Source organism: Schistocerca piceifrons, chromosome 2 (genome assembly GCF_021461385.2).
Source record: "Schistocerca piceifrons isolate TAMUIC-IGC-003096 chromosome 2, iqSchPice1.1, whole genome shotgun sequence".
In the NCBI taxonomy this organism is placed as follows: Eukaryota; Metazoa; Arthropoda; class Insecta; order Orthoptera; family Acrididae; genus Schistocerca; species Schistocerca piceifrons.
In genome coordinates this window covers 448,343,678-448,362,230 of record NC_060139.1, presented here as the reverse complement: position 1 = coordinate 448,362,230, position 18,553 = coordinate 448,343,678, and the positions used below count along the sequence as shown (strand labels likewise).

At 42.8% G+C, this 18,553-nt stretch overlaps 1 protein-coding gene across 1 annotated transcript in view; it reads right to left on the bottom strand.

Annotated features, from left to right (window-relative positions):
- The window catches only part of LOC124775467 (calpain-1 catalytic subunit-like), a 152,878-nt gene that overhangs the window by 54,887 nt on the left and 79,438 nt on the right, over nucleotides 1–18,553 (bottom strand). The window contains exon 4 of the mRNA XM_047250299.1: nucleotides 7,825–7,999. Within this exon, the coding sequence (XP_047106255.1) occupies nucleotides 7,825–7,999 (175 nt within the window). The remainder of the gene's footprint in view (nucleotides 1–7,824; nucleotides 8,000–18,553) is intronic.

Genomic DNA, 18,553 nt, shown 5'->3' with positions numbered 1-18,553 from the left:
CCTGCTTTAGTCGCTTGTCTCAGTAATTACGTGATTTGTTTAGCCGCCTCTTCTAATCGTTCCTACAATATCATAGTATCATCTGCGAATGGTAGACAGTCCACCAATATTCTTTTTTCTTGCACCCCATTCGTTTTCCACCACTCCTTTAATTTCTCATCGACACTCGTTGATCACCTTATCAAGTGCATAGTTAAAGAGCGAGAGGAAAGTCAGTCATCCTGTCTCACTCCGGTTTAAATCTCGAAGGCCTCTGAAAGCTTTCCTCTGAACTTGACCTTGGGTGTTGCGTTGGTTAGGGTTTGTTTAATCACATTACTGGATTTTTTTTCAGACTCATTTCCTCTAAAATTTGTAACAGTGTTCGTGTATCTACTCGCTTATTAACAGCAGTTATTATAAACAGAAGATCCAAAGAAACTGATACACCTGCCAAATATCGTGTAGGGCCCCCGCGAGAACACAGAAGTGCCGCAACATGACATTGCATAGACTCGAGAACAACAGATGTCTGAAGTAGTGCTGGAGGGAACTGACACCATGAATTCTGTAGGGCTATTCATAAATCTGTAACAGAACGAGGGCGTGGAGATCTCTTCTGAACAGCACGTTGCAAGGCATCCCAGTTACGCTCAATAACGTTCATGTCTGACGAGTTTGGGGTGGTCGGCGGAAGTGTTTAAACTCAGAACGTGTTCCTGGAGCCACTCTACAGCAATTCTAGACTTGTGGGGTGTCGCGTTGTCCTGCTGGAATTGCCCAAGTCCGACGGAATGCACAATCGACACGAATTGATGTAGGTGATCACACAGGATGCTTACGTACGTGTCGCCTGTCAGAATCGTATTTAGACGTATCAGGGATCCCATATCACTCTAACTGCAGACGCCACACGCCATTACAGAGCCTCCACCAGCTTGAACATTCCCTGCTGCCATGCAGGGTCCATCGATTGGTTCATGAGGTTGTCTGCATACCCCTACACGTCCATCCACTTCACACAAACTGAAACGAGACTCGTCCGACCAGGCAACATGTTTCCTGTCATCAACAGTCCAATGTCGGTGTTGACGGGCCCAGGCGCGTCGTACAGCTTTGTGTCGTGCAGTCATCAAGGGTACACGAGTGGGCCTCCGGCTCCGAAAGCCCATATCGATGATGTTTCGTTGAATGTTTTGCACGCTGACACTTGTTGGTGTCCCAGCATTGAAATCTGCAGTAACTTGCGGAAGGGTTGCATTTTTGTCAGGTTGAACAATTCTCTTCAGTCGTAGTTGGTCCCATTCTTACAGGATCTTTATCGGGCTGCACCGACGTCTCAGATTTGGTGTTTTAGTAGATTCCTGATATTCACGCTACACTCATGAAATGATCATACGGGAAAATTCCCACTTCACCGCTACCTCGGAAATGCTGTGTCCCATCGCTCGTGCGCCGACTATAACTCCACGTTCAGACTCACTTAACTCTTAATAACCTGTTATTTAGCAGCAGTAACCGATCTAATTACTGCGCCAGGCACTTGTTGTCTTAGACAGGCGTTGTCAACCGCAGCGCCGTATTCTGCCTGTTTAGGTATCTCTGTATTTGAATATGCATGCCCATACCAGTTTCTTTTTCGTTACAATGTGTTTTCTGGAGAGTAGATAACTGACAACTTTATGAGAAGACATCAAACTCTTGATACTAACACTTTTCTCCGTCTTAATTAGTATACTATTCGTGATTCCTAACGTACCCAACAGCCACTAATTTTTACTCGTGATGTTTCTCCGCGCACCTCTTCAGCTTCCTCACTGACTCGCCCGCAACCAAGCGTGCACTGCTGTTGGGCGTGCAGCCAAACTCACAGGCGTGCACTGACTGCCCCTACAGTTCGTTGAATAAATAACTGCAGGTTTTTGCTGCGAAGATATCTCAACGCGACAATGAATTTCATACGCATCGTTGATGAAGAACGGCAATCGTGACTGTGTGGCCGGTTTTTACTTGTTTTGTCTGGAAATGCTGGGTTACAAGATGGAAGAGATTTGCAGGTTCCCACTTCATTACATTAGTACACCCGTGATGCAATTTTTTTTAGAAATATCTTCCAAAACTTACTAATGAAATAATTTTCTCGATTTATAATATTACCGTATTTCGTCAACACAAATAATTAATAGTAAATAACGATGGTCACTAAACAATTACAAGGCAGAAAAAGCAGAAAAGATCGTAAAATTTGGGACTCCACTCTCACACTTACTGCACTGCACATGCTCAACGTACTTTCAAAGAAAAGGCCCCTCTTGCTCCACGGATGACATTAGACGAATAAGCGAGACTCTACAGACAGAGAATTCAAGCGGAATCCAACACTTTAACCGTACGAGGAATATAGGGAACTGTCGACCAGAATGACACAAAATGTGCTCACCGCCAAAACCTGGCCTGCCTGTTCTATTGAATACGGCGTGTCAGTACTTCAAGTCCCGTGGAGAACACTGCACTGTCTCATCATATGAAAAGCAAAGTGTGTTTCTGTTTATCTAGTTTCCGAAGAACGCAGTAAATTACTTTTTATCGACACCACCCATGTTTCAAGCTGCGACAAATTACTAGTCATCACTACCACCACAAGTCAGCACTTCTACAAACGCGTTTTATTAAAACGTGTTATTACAAATTCATTACTAAAGACTTCATGAGAGTCTGTTCTGAGGTTGCATGTAATGATGGAGCATGCACACTCACGATAAATGAATAAAGAAAGAATGAAAAACGAAGCTGAAGTTATTATTCTGGTTCTTACTGGCATGTTTAGTTTCTCTCTCGTCACTATTAAATTTCATACAGAATCGGAAGAAAAACTTAATTCAGCCTGTTCGCCAAGAATAAATATACTTAAAGGCTGTCATCATATAATTGATATGAAATGGTTTAAAGTTCATTTTTCAACTTACTTACAAGTTACTGTCACTTACGTCGACGATAAATGTGAGAGGGATTTTGGAAACTCCACAGCTAAACACAAGGTTAATAAAATGATAGTCGATCTTAGAGAGTTAATAGACAGATGGGAGGCAACCAATTTAACACTGGTTGATTTCAGCAATGTGTGTGATAAAACTGCGTTTGATACACTTTGTTTCAAAGTGAAAAGTAAAATGTCTCGCACAATGTCGCTTTTGTCATGGCATATGTGAACGATGACGTTCGTTCAGCGCCAAGGTGGCCGCAAAATCCGGACCTCAAATCGAACTTTAAAAAACCAAGTGACATTCATGTCGTAACAGAAACTGATGAGTGAAAGTTTTCGCGAAGCAGTGCTTCTCATACTCCTTGGTGATTAGCAATCACCCAACCAAACCATAGTAAAAATCTTTAGGTAGCATTGAGTGAGAATGTAAACTGTAGAAAACAGTCTGTCGAAGTATGTACGAAGTCTCTCTCTTGGCCATGTGCATTTCAAGAATATTAGGAACATATTTCAACATGAAATAATTTAAAAAAAATGTATAGTCAAAAATCTTAGAGAATCTCCATTACTGCGATGTGGCTTTACATGTTGTAAATAATGAGAACTACTGTTTCTCGTCAGAGCTTTGCCACTGTTTACTTACGGGCTCCGCTGTGCTCAAGTTTGGCTCTTTATCTTATTTAGCTATTTGATGCCACAGTTGTCGTGGTAACCTGCTGAAGGAAAGTCGAGTGCGCCTGCTGTCTGATGGTGTAAACTTTGTTCTGTGTGTTATCGAATTTTAGCTGTTTGCGTGTTGCCGTTTCTGAGGCAGAAAATGACGACCAGCCCAGCATTCACCTAAATGAAGGTAGAAGTGCGCCTTAAAAACCACTCTCATTGTGGCTGGTGCACAAGCCACGATCGTCAACCAGACACGCGGATTCGATCCTCACCTGACTCAACTCCCACTCTCGCAAGCTAAAGCTCTGCGCATTACGCTATATGAGCAGGTCGTTGTAAAAGTGAAAAATAATTCAAGGTATCGACTGATATGTTTGAAGACTGCATTACGTGTGTACTAGAGTTACTTTCTATTAAGATTATTGATATGAGTGTCATGGTTCTCACGTGTTCTTTTCGGCACCATCGTCTTCAAAACAATGTTTAAAGACCAAAAGTAATATTTTACTGCAGACATAGTTTCCACCTAAACACAACAAAAGAGCGTTTCCCTGAAATATATTTTTCTGATCAATAGAACAGCGAAACCTAGATAGTGGGTAACACAATAAATTATTTTCATTTAATTTAAATTTACTATCTTGAATTACACTGTACGGAATATTACAACCAGCCACATATTTTGAAGTGATTTTATTGTAGCATCATGCCTGAGCCCATTGTCAGAAGGTGGCGTTGACGTCTTTGCAAGTTTTACATTTGTGTCCTAAAATACAACAATGCCACAAACTTTACACTGGCAAAACTGGTAGGAGAGAACATATGGATGCTCCCAGGTTCAACAAGCTAAATAAGTCAACTTTCGCTACTCACTTGCTCCAATACGGAAGCTCAGAGGTAAGCTTCGAAGAAAACTTAGAGGTATTACATTTTGTCGAAACAGAAGTACAGATGAATTTGTTAGAGAAATTAGAAATATACAACGACATTCACAGTAAACCCGACTTGTTACTGGATGATCAATTAATATTAAGGAACCAAATTTATCTTCAAAATTTCATACGACTCCTATAATTTGAAATGATAGAAATAATATTAACAAGCAGAGACAAAATTGTTCATTGGCCATTACCAGAGTCTTTCAAAAGTAAATAATTAAATGTTTAACTGTATAAAATTATCTGTATTATCAAGAAGTATCTGGCACATCTCCAGAGATGTGCCATATCTGTACACATATCACATTCGTTGGCTCATCAAATCAGCAGCCGATGTAAACAAATGTATCCGCCTTCTTGTATGTACTTCAGTCCGTGGATAATAATTGATTGTAATTATTATTATTATTATTATTATTTTCGATTATTCCCAATTAAGAGAGCGTTTGAACTTGAATTCCTTTATGATGATTGAGTGTGTTTTTTCTGAGCCCAAATTTTCTTCATATATATATATATATATATATATATATATATATATATATATATATATATATATATATATATATATATATATTGTTTCTTTCGCTCCGCTGTCCATTTGCATCCTGGTCTCTTCTGTGTTGTGGTGTCAAATTTATGTTTTTTGATGACGTTCCTGAATTCAGTTCTATTTTCTGCAACGTTTACTGTTATGTGTGCTTGTCTGAGGTCCTCTTCAACTTCTTTTATCAATTTTGTTTTTCCCCTGCCTGAGTTGATGACTTTAAGAATTCGCTTTGAAATTCTGTTTTCATTCATCCTGTGGATATGTCCGTAGAACTGCATTCTTCTTTTCCTTATTGTATCCGTAATCTTGTCTGTGTATTTATATAATTCTGATGTTGGTCTCTTCTTCCAGATTCCTTGCTCTTGTATCGAGCCAAAAATTTTCCTGAGAATTTTCCTTTCTTGTTTCTCTATTTCTTTGATTTTAGTTTGCCCACCTATTTGTTTTGTTTCAGATGCATACAGTGCCTCCGGAAGTACGATAGTGTTGTAGTGCCCCAATTTTGCGTTAATGGATATGGACTTTTTGTTATAATAATTCCACGTGAGTTTATATGCTTTCTGTAGTTCTTTTATTCTTTCCTCATTGGCCTTTAGGTTGATCCCTGACGGCTGGATGATTTCTCCCAGGTACTTAAAATGTGGTACTTGTACGATTTTCCCATGGGTTGTCACAATAGGCAGGCAATTTGTCTTGTGGCACTTAATTGTAATGATATATATATATATATATATATATATATATATATATATATATATATATATATATATATTTCAGGAAGTAAGTAAAACGTATAGGGCATATATAAGTGTGAAACTATGTAATCACAAAAACTTTGTTGTATTTTGGGTCGCAAATTTGAAACCTCTTGTAAACCATGTATCACATGTTCTTTGTTAGGGTGATTTTTCCCACCGTGTACAAACTGTAGGGATCGATCGATGAGAGGATACGGGACAAAAAAGGTCTGATGAACTTATATCCGGAAAAACATGGTTTCCATGCTAGAGCCCATTTATTCAATTATACTTTGTCACAGAGACTGCAGTCTAATCTGCACTGTACCATGTAGCCACAGTCACACTATGCCTCCTAGACGGTGGTACTGTTCCACATACGTCATGCCCTAGGGCACTCTCCTGCCGTTGTAATTGGTAATGTGTCCGATTCACATCTCTTCCTGACTTACCTTGTAGTGGATGTGATACAGCGTATTCGAATCGAGAGCTTGCCAACATGGTGTTTACTTACGGAAAAGCAAATGGCAACGGGCGGTGGACAGCAAGATTGTGTCACGAGACCTCTCTCCGCCGACAACAACCACCGTGTTCAATGTATGGAACCGTGTTTCGCTGTTTGTCTGAGACAGGGTCGTTTCAGGAAGCAGGAAATCATGAAAGACATACCCGAATGTTCGGACATCAGACTTGGAGGAAAATGTGATTAACATTGTGGAAGGCGGCATCCGTGTCAGTACCGGTACAGGGTAATCCAGACGACCGTGTGACAGTTGTTACAGCCTTTATCACTCACAGCGTGTTCAGGGCTTACTAGCGACAGACTTTACTCATCTGGAACAGTTTTGTCACGGATTCTTCGCCAGTCAACCACGATTCCGGGATTTGACTCATCCATCCTGTTCACCGATGAGGCCACCTTTATGCGGATTTGTATCTTCAATTTTCATAAGAGTCATCTGTGGTATAGTATGCAGAACCGCCATGGTATGATGACAGCGTATCACCAGCATGGGTGCAGCCGGAACGGGTGGGCCGGGATAATTGGCGACCGTATTTTGGGACCAGTCTTCCTTCCACGTCACCTAACAGGCCCGAACTATTGGCGTTCCTTGCGGGTGACTTTGCCTCCCCTGCTGGAAGAAGTGCCACTGATGATTCTAAGGGTTATGTAGCTGCTACATGATGGTGCTCCAGCCCAATTCTCGTTAACGTACGGACGCATCTCAATGGTGGCTTCTCTGCTCCATGGATCAGACGACGGCGTCTAGTTGCACGGGCTGCTCCTTCACCAGATATCAACCCGTACGATTTCTGGTTATGGGGCCACCTCAAAAGTATCGTGTATGCAGAGGCCATTCCAGATATGGAGAGACTGGAGCAGCGTATTGAGTATGCCTTTGAGACTGTTCGGATGCAGCGTGGCCGATGTAAAGATACGAGATGGAACAGGCTACGGCGTGTACAGGCAGTAGTTGAGGCACATGGAAACCATTTTCAGCACATACTGTAACTGCATGGTACAGCGCGTATCAGCCTGCAGTCTCTGTAACACTTTGTGATAGAATAAATGGTGTCTAGCATGAAAACCATGCTTTTCCTGACGTAAGCTCATTAGACCTTTTCTGTTCCGTGTCCTCTCATCGATCGATCCCCACAGTTTTGAACACGGTGGAAAAAGTCACCCTGCATTTTAGGACGCAAATGTAAAACTTGGAAAGAAGTCAACGCTACCATCTGACGTTGGCCTCAGGGCAGAAACTAGTAATGGTACAATAAATCATATAAGAAAAAAGCTTGTGGCTAGTTGCAGTATTTCCTAAAGCGTAATTTTCGAAAACAGCTACGGTGTTCTCCAAATAATAGGGATAAAATAATTAGTGTCTTGCACTTCAGAGTCTCCGTGTACACCAGTGAGGACACTGAAAACGCTTTTGAGAAGTGAAGGTGGAGAGGGCGGCGGCGGGTACTCACGGGGTTGATGCTGGCGACGAGCAGGCTGGAGCGCGGCACGGCGCTGTTGAGCACCTGGAAGGTGAGGTAGCGGTCCTGCGAGCAGAGCGCGAAGCTCTGCACGATGCCGCCGGTCAGGTCCTGCAGCGCCCGCGTCGCGCTGCCCTGCTGCAGGCTCTCGTAGCTGCCGTACAGCCTGCGGCAGACACGTGCCAGCTCCTAATACACACCGTCTAGTTTGCATTTGTTCTGACTCTCTCGCACAGCACCAAGTCCCAAGCGACTAAAAAACACGCAGAGCTGACTCCAGTACATAAAAAGAGTAAAAGAACGCACCCGCAAAATTGCAGACCGTACCCCTAACTTCTGCTTGCTGCAGAATCCTTGAAGATATTCTCAGTTTCAATATGGATAAATGTTCTTGAGACTGAGAAGCTTACGTCCACGAATCGGCATGGTTTTAAAAAGCATCGGTCCTGCCGAACTTAGCTTGCCCTGTTCTCACATTATAGACTGAGAACTATGGATGAAGGGCAGCTGACATATTCCATATTTCTAGATTTCCGGAAAGCATTTGACACGGTGCCCCACTGCAAGCTGTTAACGAAGGTACGAGCTTATGGAATAAATTCATAGATACGTGTGTGGCTCGAAGACTTCTTAAATAATAGAACGAAGTATATAGTCCTCGATGGCCGGTGTTCATCAGAGAGCAGGGTATCGTCAGGTATGTCCCACGGAAGTGTGATGGGACCGCTGTTGTTCTCTTTACAGATAAACAGGGTGGGAGTAATCTGCGATTGTCTGTTGTTGATGCTGTCGTGTACGGTAAGGTGTCAAAGTTGAGTGACTGCAGGAGGATACAAGACGACTTAAATAAAATTTCCAGTTGGTGTAACGAATGGCAGCTAGCCCTAATTATGGAAAAATGTAAGTTAATGCGGATAATTAGGAAGAAGAAACCTGTAATGTTCGGATACTCTATTACTAGTGACATGCTGGACACGGCCAAATCGTTGAAATGTCTGGGTGTAACGTTGAAAAGCGGTATGAGATGGAACGACCATGTGAGGACTATCGTATGGAAGGCGAATGGTCGATTTCGGCTTATTGGGAGAATTTTAGTGAAGAGTGGTTCGCCTGTAAAAGAGGCAGCATATAGGACGATGGTGCGACCTATTCTTGAGCGCTGCTCGACTGTTTGGTATCCGTACCAAGTCGGATTGAAGGAAGACATCGGAAGATTATTCAGAGGGGGGCTACTAGATTCGTTACCGACAGGTTCGAACAACAGGTAAGTGTTACGGGAACACAAGTGCTTCGGGAACTCAAATGGGAGGCGACGTTCTTTTCGAGAAACGCTATTGAGAAAATGTAGAGAATCGGCATTTGAAGCTGACTGCCGAACGATTCTACTGTCACCAACATACATTGCGCGTAAGGATCACAAAGACAACATACGAGAAATTAGGGCTCATTTGGACTTATATAGATAGTCGTTTTTCCCTCGATCTATTTGCTAGTGGAACAGGAAAGGAAATGACTGGTAGTGGTACTGGGTACCCTACACCACACACCGTACGCTGGCTTGCGGAGAAACTTTGTACATGTAGATGTAGATGTAGATCTAGTCAATCGTATCCAGACAGCCCTATCTAATGTGGAGTTGACCACTGGATGTCAGAAGAGGTGGACCAGTCAGTGTAAAAGCAGGTATTGTGTCGTCAGTAGACATGCAGTAACAGCATTATGGGTCTTTCATGAGAGCTCAGTGACTTCCAACGTGGACTAGTCACTGGAGTTCCCCATCCCTCACATACATTTCGACCCTTCTAAATCTGCCCAAGTCGACTATTGGCGATATGGCTGTGCAGTCAAAACACGAAGGAATAACCATACTTATACCAAGAACAGGCAGATCTCGGATAATGACGATAGGGACCCTCGAGCATTGCGAAGTAAGCTTGCAAAAATTCGCATGAATCAGCGGAAGGAATCACTCGTGAGTTCCAAAGGGCTACCAGCGGGCCAGCCGGTACAGTGACTGTGTGTAGGTAGTTAAAAGGAATGGCTTAAAACTGTCAAGTATCTCCTCATACGACATACATCTCTGCAGTCAGTACTAAGCGACGCTTGATGTGATGCAAACATTAACGCCACTGGTCAGTGGATCAGAGGAAACGAGAGTCTCTGTTCTGATTTACGCCGTACTCTGACAATCCGATCGGAGAGTTCACGTTCGGCGAATGCCTGGAGAACGTTAGGTGCCATGATGTGTAGTGGCAACACTGAAGTAGTGGTGGTGGTGGTGTTGGTGGTAAGTTCCTATGGGACCAAACTGCTGAGGTCATTCTTCCCTCGGCCTTTTTTTTTTTTTTTGTCATCAGTCTACTGACTGGTTTGATGCGGGCCGCCACGAATTCCTTTCCTTAGCTAACCTCTTCATCTCAGAGTAGCACTTGCAACCTACGTCCTCAATTATTTGCTTGACGTATTCCAATCTCTGTCTTCCTCTACAGTTTTTGCCCTCTACAGCTCCCTCTAGTACCATGGAAGTCATTCCCTCATGTCTTAGCAGATGTCCTATCATCCTGTCCCTTCTCCTTATCAGTGTTTTCCACATATTCCTTTCCTCTCCGATTCTGCGTAGAACCTCCTCATTCCTTACCTTATCAGTCCACCTAATTTTCAACATTCGTCTATAGCACCACATCTCAAATGCTTCGATTCTCTTCTGTTCCGGTTTTCCCACAGTCCATGTACTCCAGACGTGCGTCCTCAGAAATTTCTTCCTCAAATTAAGGCCGGTATTTGATATTAGTAGACTTCTCTTGGCCACAAATGCCTTTTTTGCCATAGCGAGTCTGCTTTTGATGTCCTCCTTGCTCCGTCCGTCATTGGTTATTTTATTGCTTAGGTAGCATAATTCCTTAACTTCATTGACTTCGTGACCATCAATCCTGATGTTAAGTTTCTCGCTGTTCTCATTTCTACTACTTCTCATTACCTTCGTCTTTCTCCGATTTACTCTCAAACCATACTGTGTACTCATTAGACCATTCCGTTCAGCAGATCATTTAATTCTTCTTCACTTTCACTCAGGATAGCAATGTCATCAGCGAATCGTATCATTGATATCCTTTCACCTTGTATTTTAATTCCACTCCTGAACCTTTCTTTTATTTCCATCATTGCTTCCTCGATGTACAGATTGAAGAGTAGGGGCGAAAGGCTACAGCCTTGTCTTACACCCTTCTTAATACGAGCACTTCTTTCTTGATCGTCCACTCTTATTATTCCCTCTTGGTTGTTGTACATATTGTATATGACCCGTCTCTCCCTATAGCTTACCTCTACTTTTTTCAGAATCTCGAACAGCTTGCACCATTTTATATTGTCGAACGCTTTTTCCAGGTCGACAAATCCTATGAAAGTGTCTTGATTTTTCTTTAGCCTTGCTTCCATTATTAGCCGTAACGTCACAATTGCCTCTCTCGTCCCTTTACTTTTCCTAAAGCCTAACTGATCGTCACCTAGCGCATTCTCAATTATCTTTTCCATTCTTCTGTATATTATTCTTGTAAGCAGCTTCGATGCATGAGCTGTCAAGCTGATTGTGCGACAATTCTCGCACTTTTCAGCTCTTGCCGCAATGATTTTAGAAATTCTGATGGAGTGTTATCTATCCCTTCTGCCTTATTTGACCGTAAGTCCTCCAGAGCTCTTTTAAATTCCGGTTCTAATACTAGATCCCCTATCTCTTCTAAATCGACTCCTGTTTCTTCTTCTATCACATCAGACAAATCTTCACCCTCATAGAGGCTTTCAATGTATTCTTTCCACCTATCTACTCTCTCCTCTGCATTTAACAGTGGAATTCCCGTTGCACTCTTAATGTTACCACCGTTGCTTTTAATGTCACCAAAGGTTGTTTTGACTTTCCTGTATGCTGAGTCTGTCCTTCCGACAATCATATCTTTTTCGATGTCTTCACATTTTTCCTGCAGCCATTTCGTCTTAGCTTCCCTGCACTTCCTATTTATTTCATACCTCCGCGACTTGTATTTCTGTATTCCTGATTTTCCCGGAACATGTTTGTACTTCCTCCTTTCATCAATCAACTGAAGTATTTCTTCTGTTACCCATGGTTTCTTCGCAGCTACCTTCTTTGTACCTATGTTTTCCTTTCCAACTTCTGTGATGGCCCTTTTTAGAGATTTCCATTCCTCTTCAACTGTACTGCCTACCGCGCTATTTCTTATTGCTGTATCTATAGCGTTAGAAAACTTCAAACGTATCTCGTCATTCCTTAGTACTTCCGTATCCCACTTCTTTGCGTATTGATTCTTCCTGACTAATGTTTTGAACTTCAGCCTACTCTTCATCACTACCATATTGTGATCTGAGTCTATATCTGCTCCTGGGTACGCCTTACAATCCAGTATCTAATTTCGGAATCTCTGTCTGACCATGATGTAATCTAATTGAAATCTTCCCGTATCTCCCGGCCTTTTCCAAGTATACCTCCTCCTCTTGTGATTCTTGAACAGGGTATTCGCTATTACTAGCTGAAACTTGTTACAGAACTCAATTAGTCTTTCTCCTCTTTCATTCCTAGTCCCAAGCCCATATTCTCCTGTAACCTTTTCTTCTACTCCTTCCCCTACAACTGCATTCCAGTCGCCCATGACTATTAGATTTTCGTCCCCCTTTACATACTGCATTACCCTTTCAGTATCCTCATACACTTTCTCTATCTGTTCATCTTCAGCTTGTGACGTCGGCATGTATACCTGAACTATCGTTGTCGGTGTTGGTCTGCTGTCGATTCTGATTAGAACAACCCGGTCACTGAACTGTTCACAGTAACACACCCTCTGCCCTACCTTCCTATTCATAAAGAATCCTACACCTATTATACCATTTTCTGCTGCTGTTGATATTACCCGATACTCATCTGACCAGAAATCCTTGTCTTCCTTCCACTTCACTTCACTGACCCCTACTATATCTAGATTGAGCCTTTGTATTTCCCTTTTCAGATTTCCTAGTTTCCCTACCACGTTCAAGCTTCTGACATTCCACGCCCCGACTCGTAGAACGTTATCCTTTCGTTGATGATTCAATCTTTTTCTCATGGTAACCTCCCCCTTGGCAGTCCTCTCCCGGAGATCCGAATGGGGGACTATTCCGGAATCTTTTGCCAATGGAGAGATCATCATGACACTTCTTCAATTACAGGCCACATGTCCTGTGGATACACGTTACGTGTCTTTAATGCAGTGGTTTCCATTGCCTTCTGCATCCTCATGTCGTTGATCATTGCTGATTCTTCCGCCTTTAGGGGCAATTTCCCACCCCTAGGACAAGAGAGTGCCCTGAACCTCTATCCGCTCCTCGGCCCTCTTTGACTAGGCCGTTGGCAGAATGAGGCTGACTTCTTATGCCGGAAGTCTTCGGTCGCCAATGCTGATTATTTATCAAAATTTAGGCAGTGGCGGGGATCGAACCCGGGACCGAAGACGTTTTGATTATGAATCAAAGACGCTACCCCTAGACCACAGGTACGACCACTCGACCTACACGCTACTTAAACTAACTTACGCTAAGGATAACATACACATTCACGCCCGAGAGAGGACTCGAACCTCCGACGGGGGGAGCTGCGTGAACCATCACAACGCGCCTCCGATCGCGCGGCTACCCAGGGGCGGCACAGTGAAGAATGGAGTAGGTGGGGCTGTTACTCGCGCTCACGGTGCGAACCAGTTATTGTGCTTAAGAAAACACTACATACGAAAACATATGAACATGTCTGCAGCACTGTGTACTGCCATTATTGATAGCATCAGCATGACATGCAACCCCCTTAAAGATCATCTGTGAGCCAGTGGTTCGTGGAAAATAACCGTCCTGAGTTGGGGTCGACTGCCCGTAGTTCCGACGTGAAATCTGTGTAATACCTTTCGGATGGGTTAGAGGGTCGACTTCACTTCAGATCTCAGCGCCCGCATCACTCCTTCTCTTGTTTTGAGTCTCGAGGAAGACTGAGCTGTTATTCCTCGACAGACATTTAGACACGTGATTGAAAGCATCCCCTGACAGTCGTCATACAGGCCAATGGTGGACACATTCCATGTTAATGTCCACTAGTAAGTGTCCAGGTATTTTTGATCAAATAATGCAGTCTACTCATTCTCCGCTCTTTTGTAAAATACAAGATTGACTGCGAGCACCCATTATATAGCTAACTAACTGCTTGGTAATGAAGGTCCTTTGTTCATTATAAGCGAAAAAAATGAGCGTATGCCACTGTTGGCCGGGAGGCCCCATCCGGGGAAGTTCGGCCGCCAAGTGTTAAGTCTTATTTCAGCCGACGCCACGTTGGACGACTTGCGTGCCAGTGATGAGGATGAAATGATAATAAGGACAACAAAACAACCACTCCACCAGCGGAGAAACCCTCCAACCCGGCCGAGAATCGAACCCGAGCCCACTTGCATAGAAGCAAGCACTTTACCACCCAGCTAAGCAGGCGGACATTACAAGCTAAATTTTCGCGTAGTAAAAGATGGCTCTCATATAACATAACAGACACTTTGGGCTGCTATATGACATTCCTTGAAATTATCTGCCTCTTTCCATGTCGATCTTTTTATTGTATTTACTCGTATTTTCTTCGTATAATTCAAACTTTGTTATTTTCTTTTTCTTGTGTAAACTGTCCCAACAATAACTAATATTCATTGCAACTAGAAACCCTCTCATACCTGTATTCACAGCGACATAATAGGTTCTGTCAACTAATCCCGCAAAGCCTGATATGAAAGTACTTTTCAATCTCCTTTTCGAAATTTTTTTTGAATGGCTTTCTGAAGTAACTCAACCATCACTGTCGATGTACAAGGTCAAACTACCTCGATACAGATATTTTTTTCATCCAAAAGACTGTTAAGTGATTAAAACAATTATATTAATGCATCGATAACTTACGAGAGAATTTGCTTTGAGAAAACTCATGAACAGATTTGTAATTTCCGATCAAAATTCAATCTTTCGATGTGTTTAAAATTGTCATATTACTATAGGAGATAGCACTGGTCAAAACTAGATGTTAGAAATAACATCAACACGACTCACGCATTGCACTTAGGCCTGTTCCGAGAATCCGACTGCTGCCTAAAAGGCAGTACGTTGGGCCCTCTATGATCGTGGGACCTGTTGTCAGCATGTCGTCAACCCCTCCACGCGTTATCGACCGGAGATGAATCCTTATTTTGCCGTCACTGCCACTCCTTTATAAAGCGTGTTTCGAAAAGGACTTTACAACTTTAAAAGTTCATATAAATTTATTGGAAGAAGATATAGAGCTGGATTAAGCGTTATTTTGTAGGGAAACACATCAAGTTTTTTACTTTGAACTAAAGATGTTGAATATGTCTTCCGTTGGTTATCCTGCATACATCCCATCGGAAGTCAATTTCTTCCAAAAATCGCTGTAGCACTGCAGGTGTAACTTTCTCAGTGGCGGGGCCAGTTCTTGCTCTGAGTTCAGGTAGAAAATCCGGCATAGCTGGTAAAAAGACGATATCCTTGATGAATCCCCATAAAAAATCGAGTGGTGTCAGGTCTGGGAAATGTGGGTGCCACGCAATTGGCGCATCACGGCCAATCCTTTGACCTGGAAAGTGGTCACTCAGAAAATCCCAGAAGTCAGCCAGTTAGTGTGGTGGTGCACCATCTTGCATGAAGTAAACATTTCGTTCTTGGTCATCCTCATAGATCTACGGTATCAATAATTGTTGTAACACACCCACATACACTATGTCGTTGATAGTTCTCTCACGAAAAAAAACGGGGGGGGGGGGCGAACACTCTATTCTCTCTCCATACACAAAAAACGTTCAATTTAGGGCTATCACGAACATGTTACAATGTTTGATGTGGATTTTCACTGCCCCAGATCCTACAGTTATGTGTGTTAACGTTGCCACTTAAGTGAAAAGTCGTCTCGTGAGAAAAAATGGTTTTGTCCAAGAAATATTCATCCTCATGTAATCGATTAGACATATCCGCTCAGAAGTTCTTGCGGGCAATTTTATGTGTCTTTTATTACTTGTACGATCCTTAATCTGAACAATTTCAAATGCAAATGGTTTCTCAACACACGCCAAACAGTCGTATGTGGGATTCGCAGTTCGCGAGATGCACACCGGGTCGATTTCATAGGGCTCTTGACAAAACGTTGTCTCACTCACTCAACGACGTCGTCAGATGTGCTTGGACGACCTGATGATTCCCCATATCTTACCGAGTACCCTGTTTCTACAATACATGTATGCCACTCATAAATTGTAGGCTACTAGGGGGGATCTTTAGCGTTATTGGTACGGAAATTACGCTGAAATGTTGTCGCCGACTTCGATTCTTCAAACCAAAAAACACAGATCCAGTGAAGGCAGCCATCTATAACGCAACTGCCGCTACCGCTCCTTACGGTGCGATTTGGCACTAGCCAACAGATGTAGTAGTTCATAGCGTATACATCGATGATACACAACATCTGTTAATCTGTTTGGTAAAGTGTATGGCCCTACGAATCTGTCACCAACAATTCCTCTCCATTCGTTGATGCTGAAGCGATCCTTATGCCTCACTTTCATGACAGCTCAAGGATTTGCGTCTGCCCACATGTACGTGTGGTAGTAATTTACTATGGCATCTCTTGAGAACACTGAGTCATCTGTACCAACGAGTATTACACATTACTCGTCACAAGCAAAATGCGCTATTTCTCTAACAGGTTTCTGAATATATGATTATAGGAAATTCTCATCTACTTTTGTAATGATTTTCGTTTTTTATGTTTTAACGCTTATTTACATGCAAACCGTACCTGCAATCTGTTGAAGTCCCCGAATATTTTTGATCCACTGAACCATACTGCAAATTAGCCTCCACTGTCACCGATTGTACAAATGATCATTTGATTCATAAGCCAGGACGTAATTCTGACGTAGGGCTTCTTTGACGCCATAAGAAAGACGTCACAAGCCACCTTCATAAAAGAAGCCACGTCAGTTGAAGGCGGGCTCTTCTATGTGTTAGGAGAGTTTAAAAAAAATTGTAACGTGATGAGAGCAAGAGGTCCAGAACTTTCGATTGTAATAAATACTATGGTGACAACACTGAGTGCTCCGTGTTGATGGGGAACGATGTGTCTTCGTTTTGTGCTGAGTGAGGATAAAAAAACATTACGGGAAGTTTACGTTCGTTTTTCAATCATTAAAGATCACATCAAACATTATATGAAACCATAGACCGTTAATGTTTGGCAAACCATCAAGCACAAGATAGCCACAAATGAATGAATAGCAGTCGTGATTTGAGACTCTACTGATGTTCGCCTTTTGTAACAAAACCGCGAAGTACAGGCGGACTTCAAATTGTAGCGATAAACTTGACGATGTCGTTGAGGGGTGTTTGAAAAGTAGCAAGATGAAAGGAGCTCTTCGAGCAAATAGATTACATTCCCCGAAAGACTAAACGGATAAATCTGCAAATATATCCTGCATTCCCTGGAAGGCGTGGTTATGGTAATTCGTAGATTAAACATATGATTAAAGGCCGTACCGTGGGGCTGGCCTCTAATCCGGCATCTGCTGAAATGGTGCTTTGTCAGCCTGGCGGCCATGGATTGCTCTTTCCCTGGCTATGACACCCGCACGACTGCAGGTGTTCTCCGGCACCTGCTGCAGATAAACTTCTGAAACGTCGTTGCAGGAAGTGGCCCTGGGCGGATGAGTGCTATTACCCTGAGTTCCAAACTACCAGCGAAATTGTGTACCTTCTGCTTTTGAGGCTAATTGGCTAAAATGGCTGAGTGATAGCTTCGAGCTCGTAAAAGTGAGTAAGCCTGCCATCAGTAGGAGCAAGCCACGTGCCCTCAGAGGTCAAGGTGATCATAAAATGTAATTTGCCTATCGTGTGTCCGAGTACAGTCGTTCTTACTGATTAAAAACTCTGTTTTTCCAGTACGGAAAGCCTACAATAACTCGAAAGTACGTCCCCGAGAGCGGTTGTGTAATTATAACATGACATTTTTCCATTTTTTGAGCGATTATTGGGTTTTAACGAGTGTGCACGTCCTTGGTAGATACAATTTTCATGCACTATCTGCTCAAAAGTATCCGGACAACTATTAGTAGACATTAAGACGAAGTGTTTACCCTTCGCCTAAAGGAGGCTTCAATCCCGCTGGGAACACTCTCAGTGAGGTGCCTGAATGTCACTGGAGGAATGCTATCTCACTCTCTCTCAAGAGACGAAACCAGAGATGGTCCACTGATGCTGCCTTATGACAGGATGTAGTGTCATGATGATACAATCAATCATTGTCCACAAACTGTTCCACAATGCTGTAAAACATGTTCATATCCTTCCGAATTAGTGCTTCCTTAAGCACAATAAGAGGTTCACACCGTAAACACGAATAACACGCCCAACCGTAAAACGATCCCCTCCATACTTCTCTGCTGACACTACACCTCGTAGCTGGTGACATTCTCCGGGCTTTCGCCAAACACGAGTTTTTCCATCACATTGCCACAAAGTATAGCGTGATTCACCGCTAACCGCTCCAGGTCACTCGTTTCTAGTCATCCAGAGGCTTAGCGCTCTACACCAGTTCAACCGCCGCTTAGACTGAATACAGAAACTGAATACAGAAATGTGTGGCTTATAAGGAGCT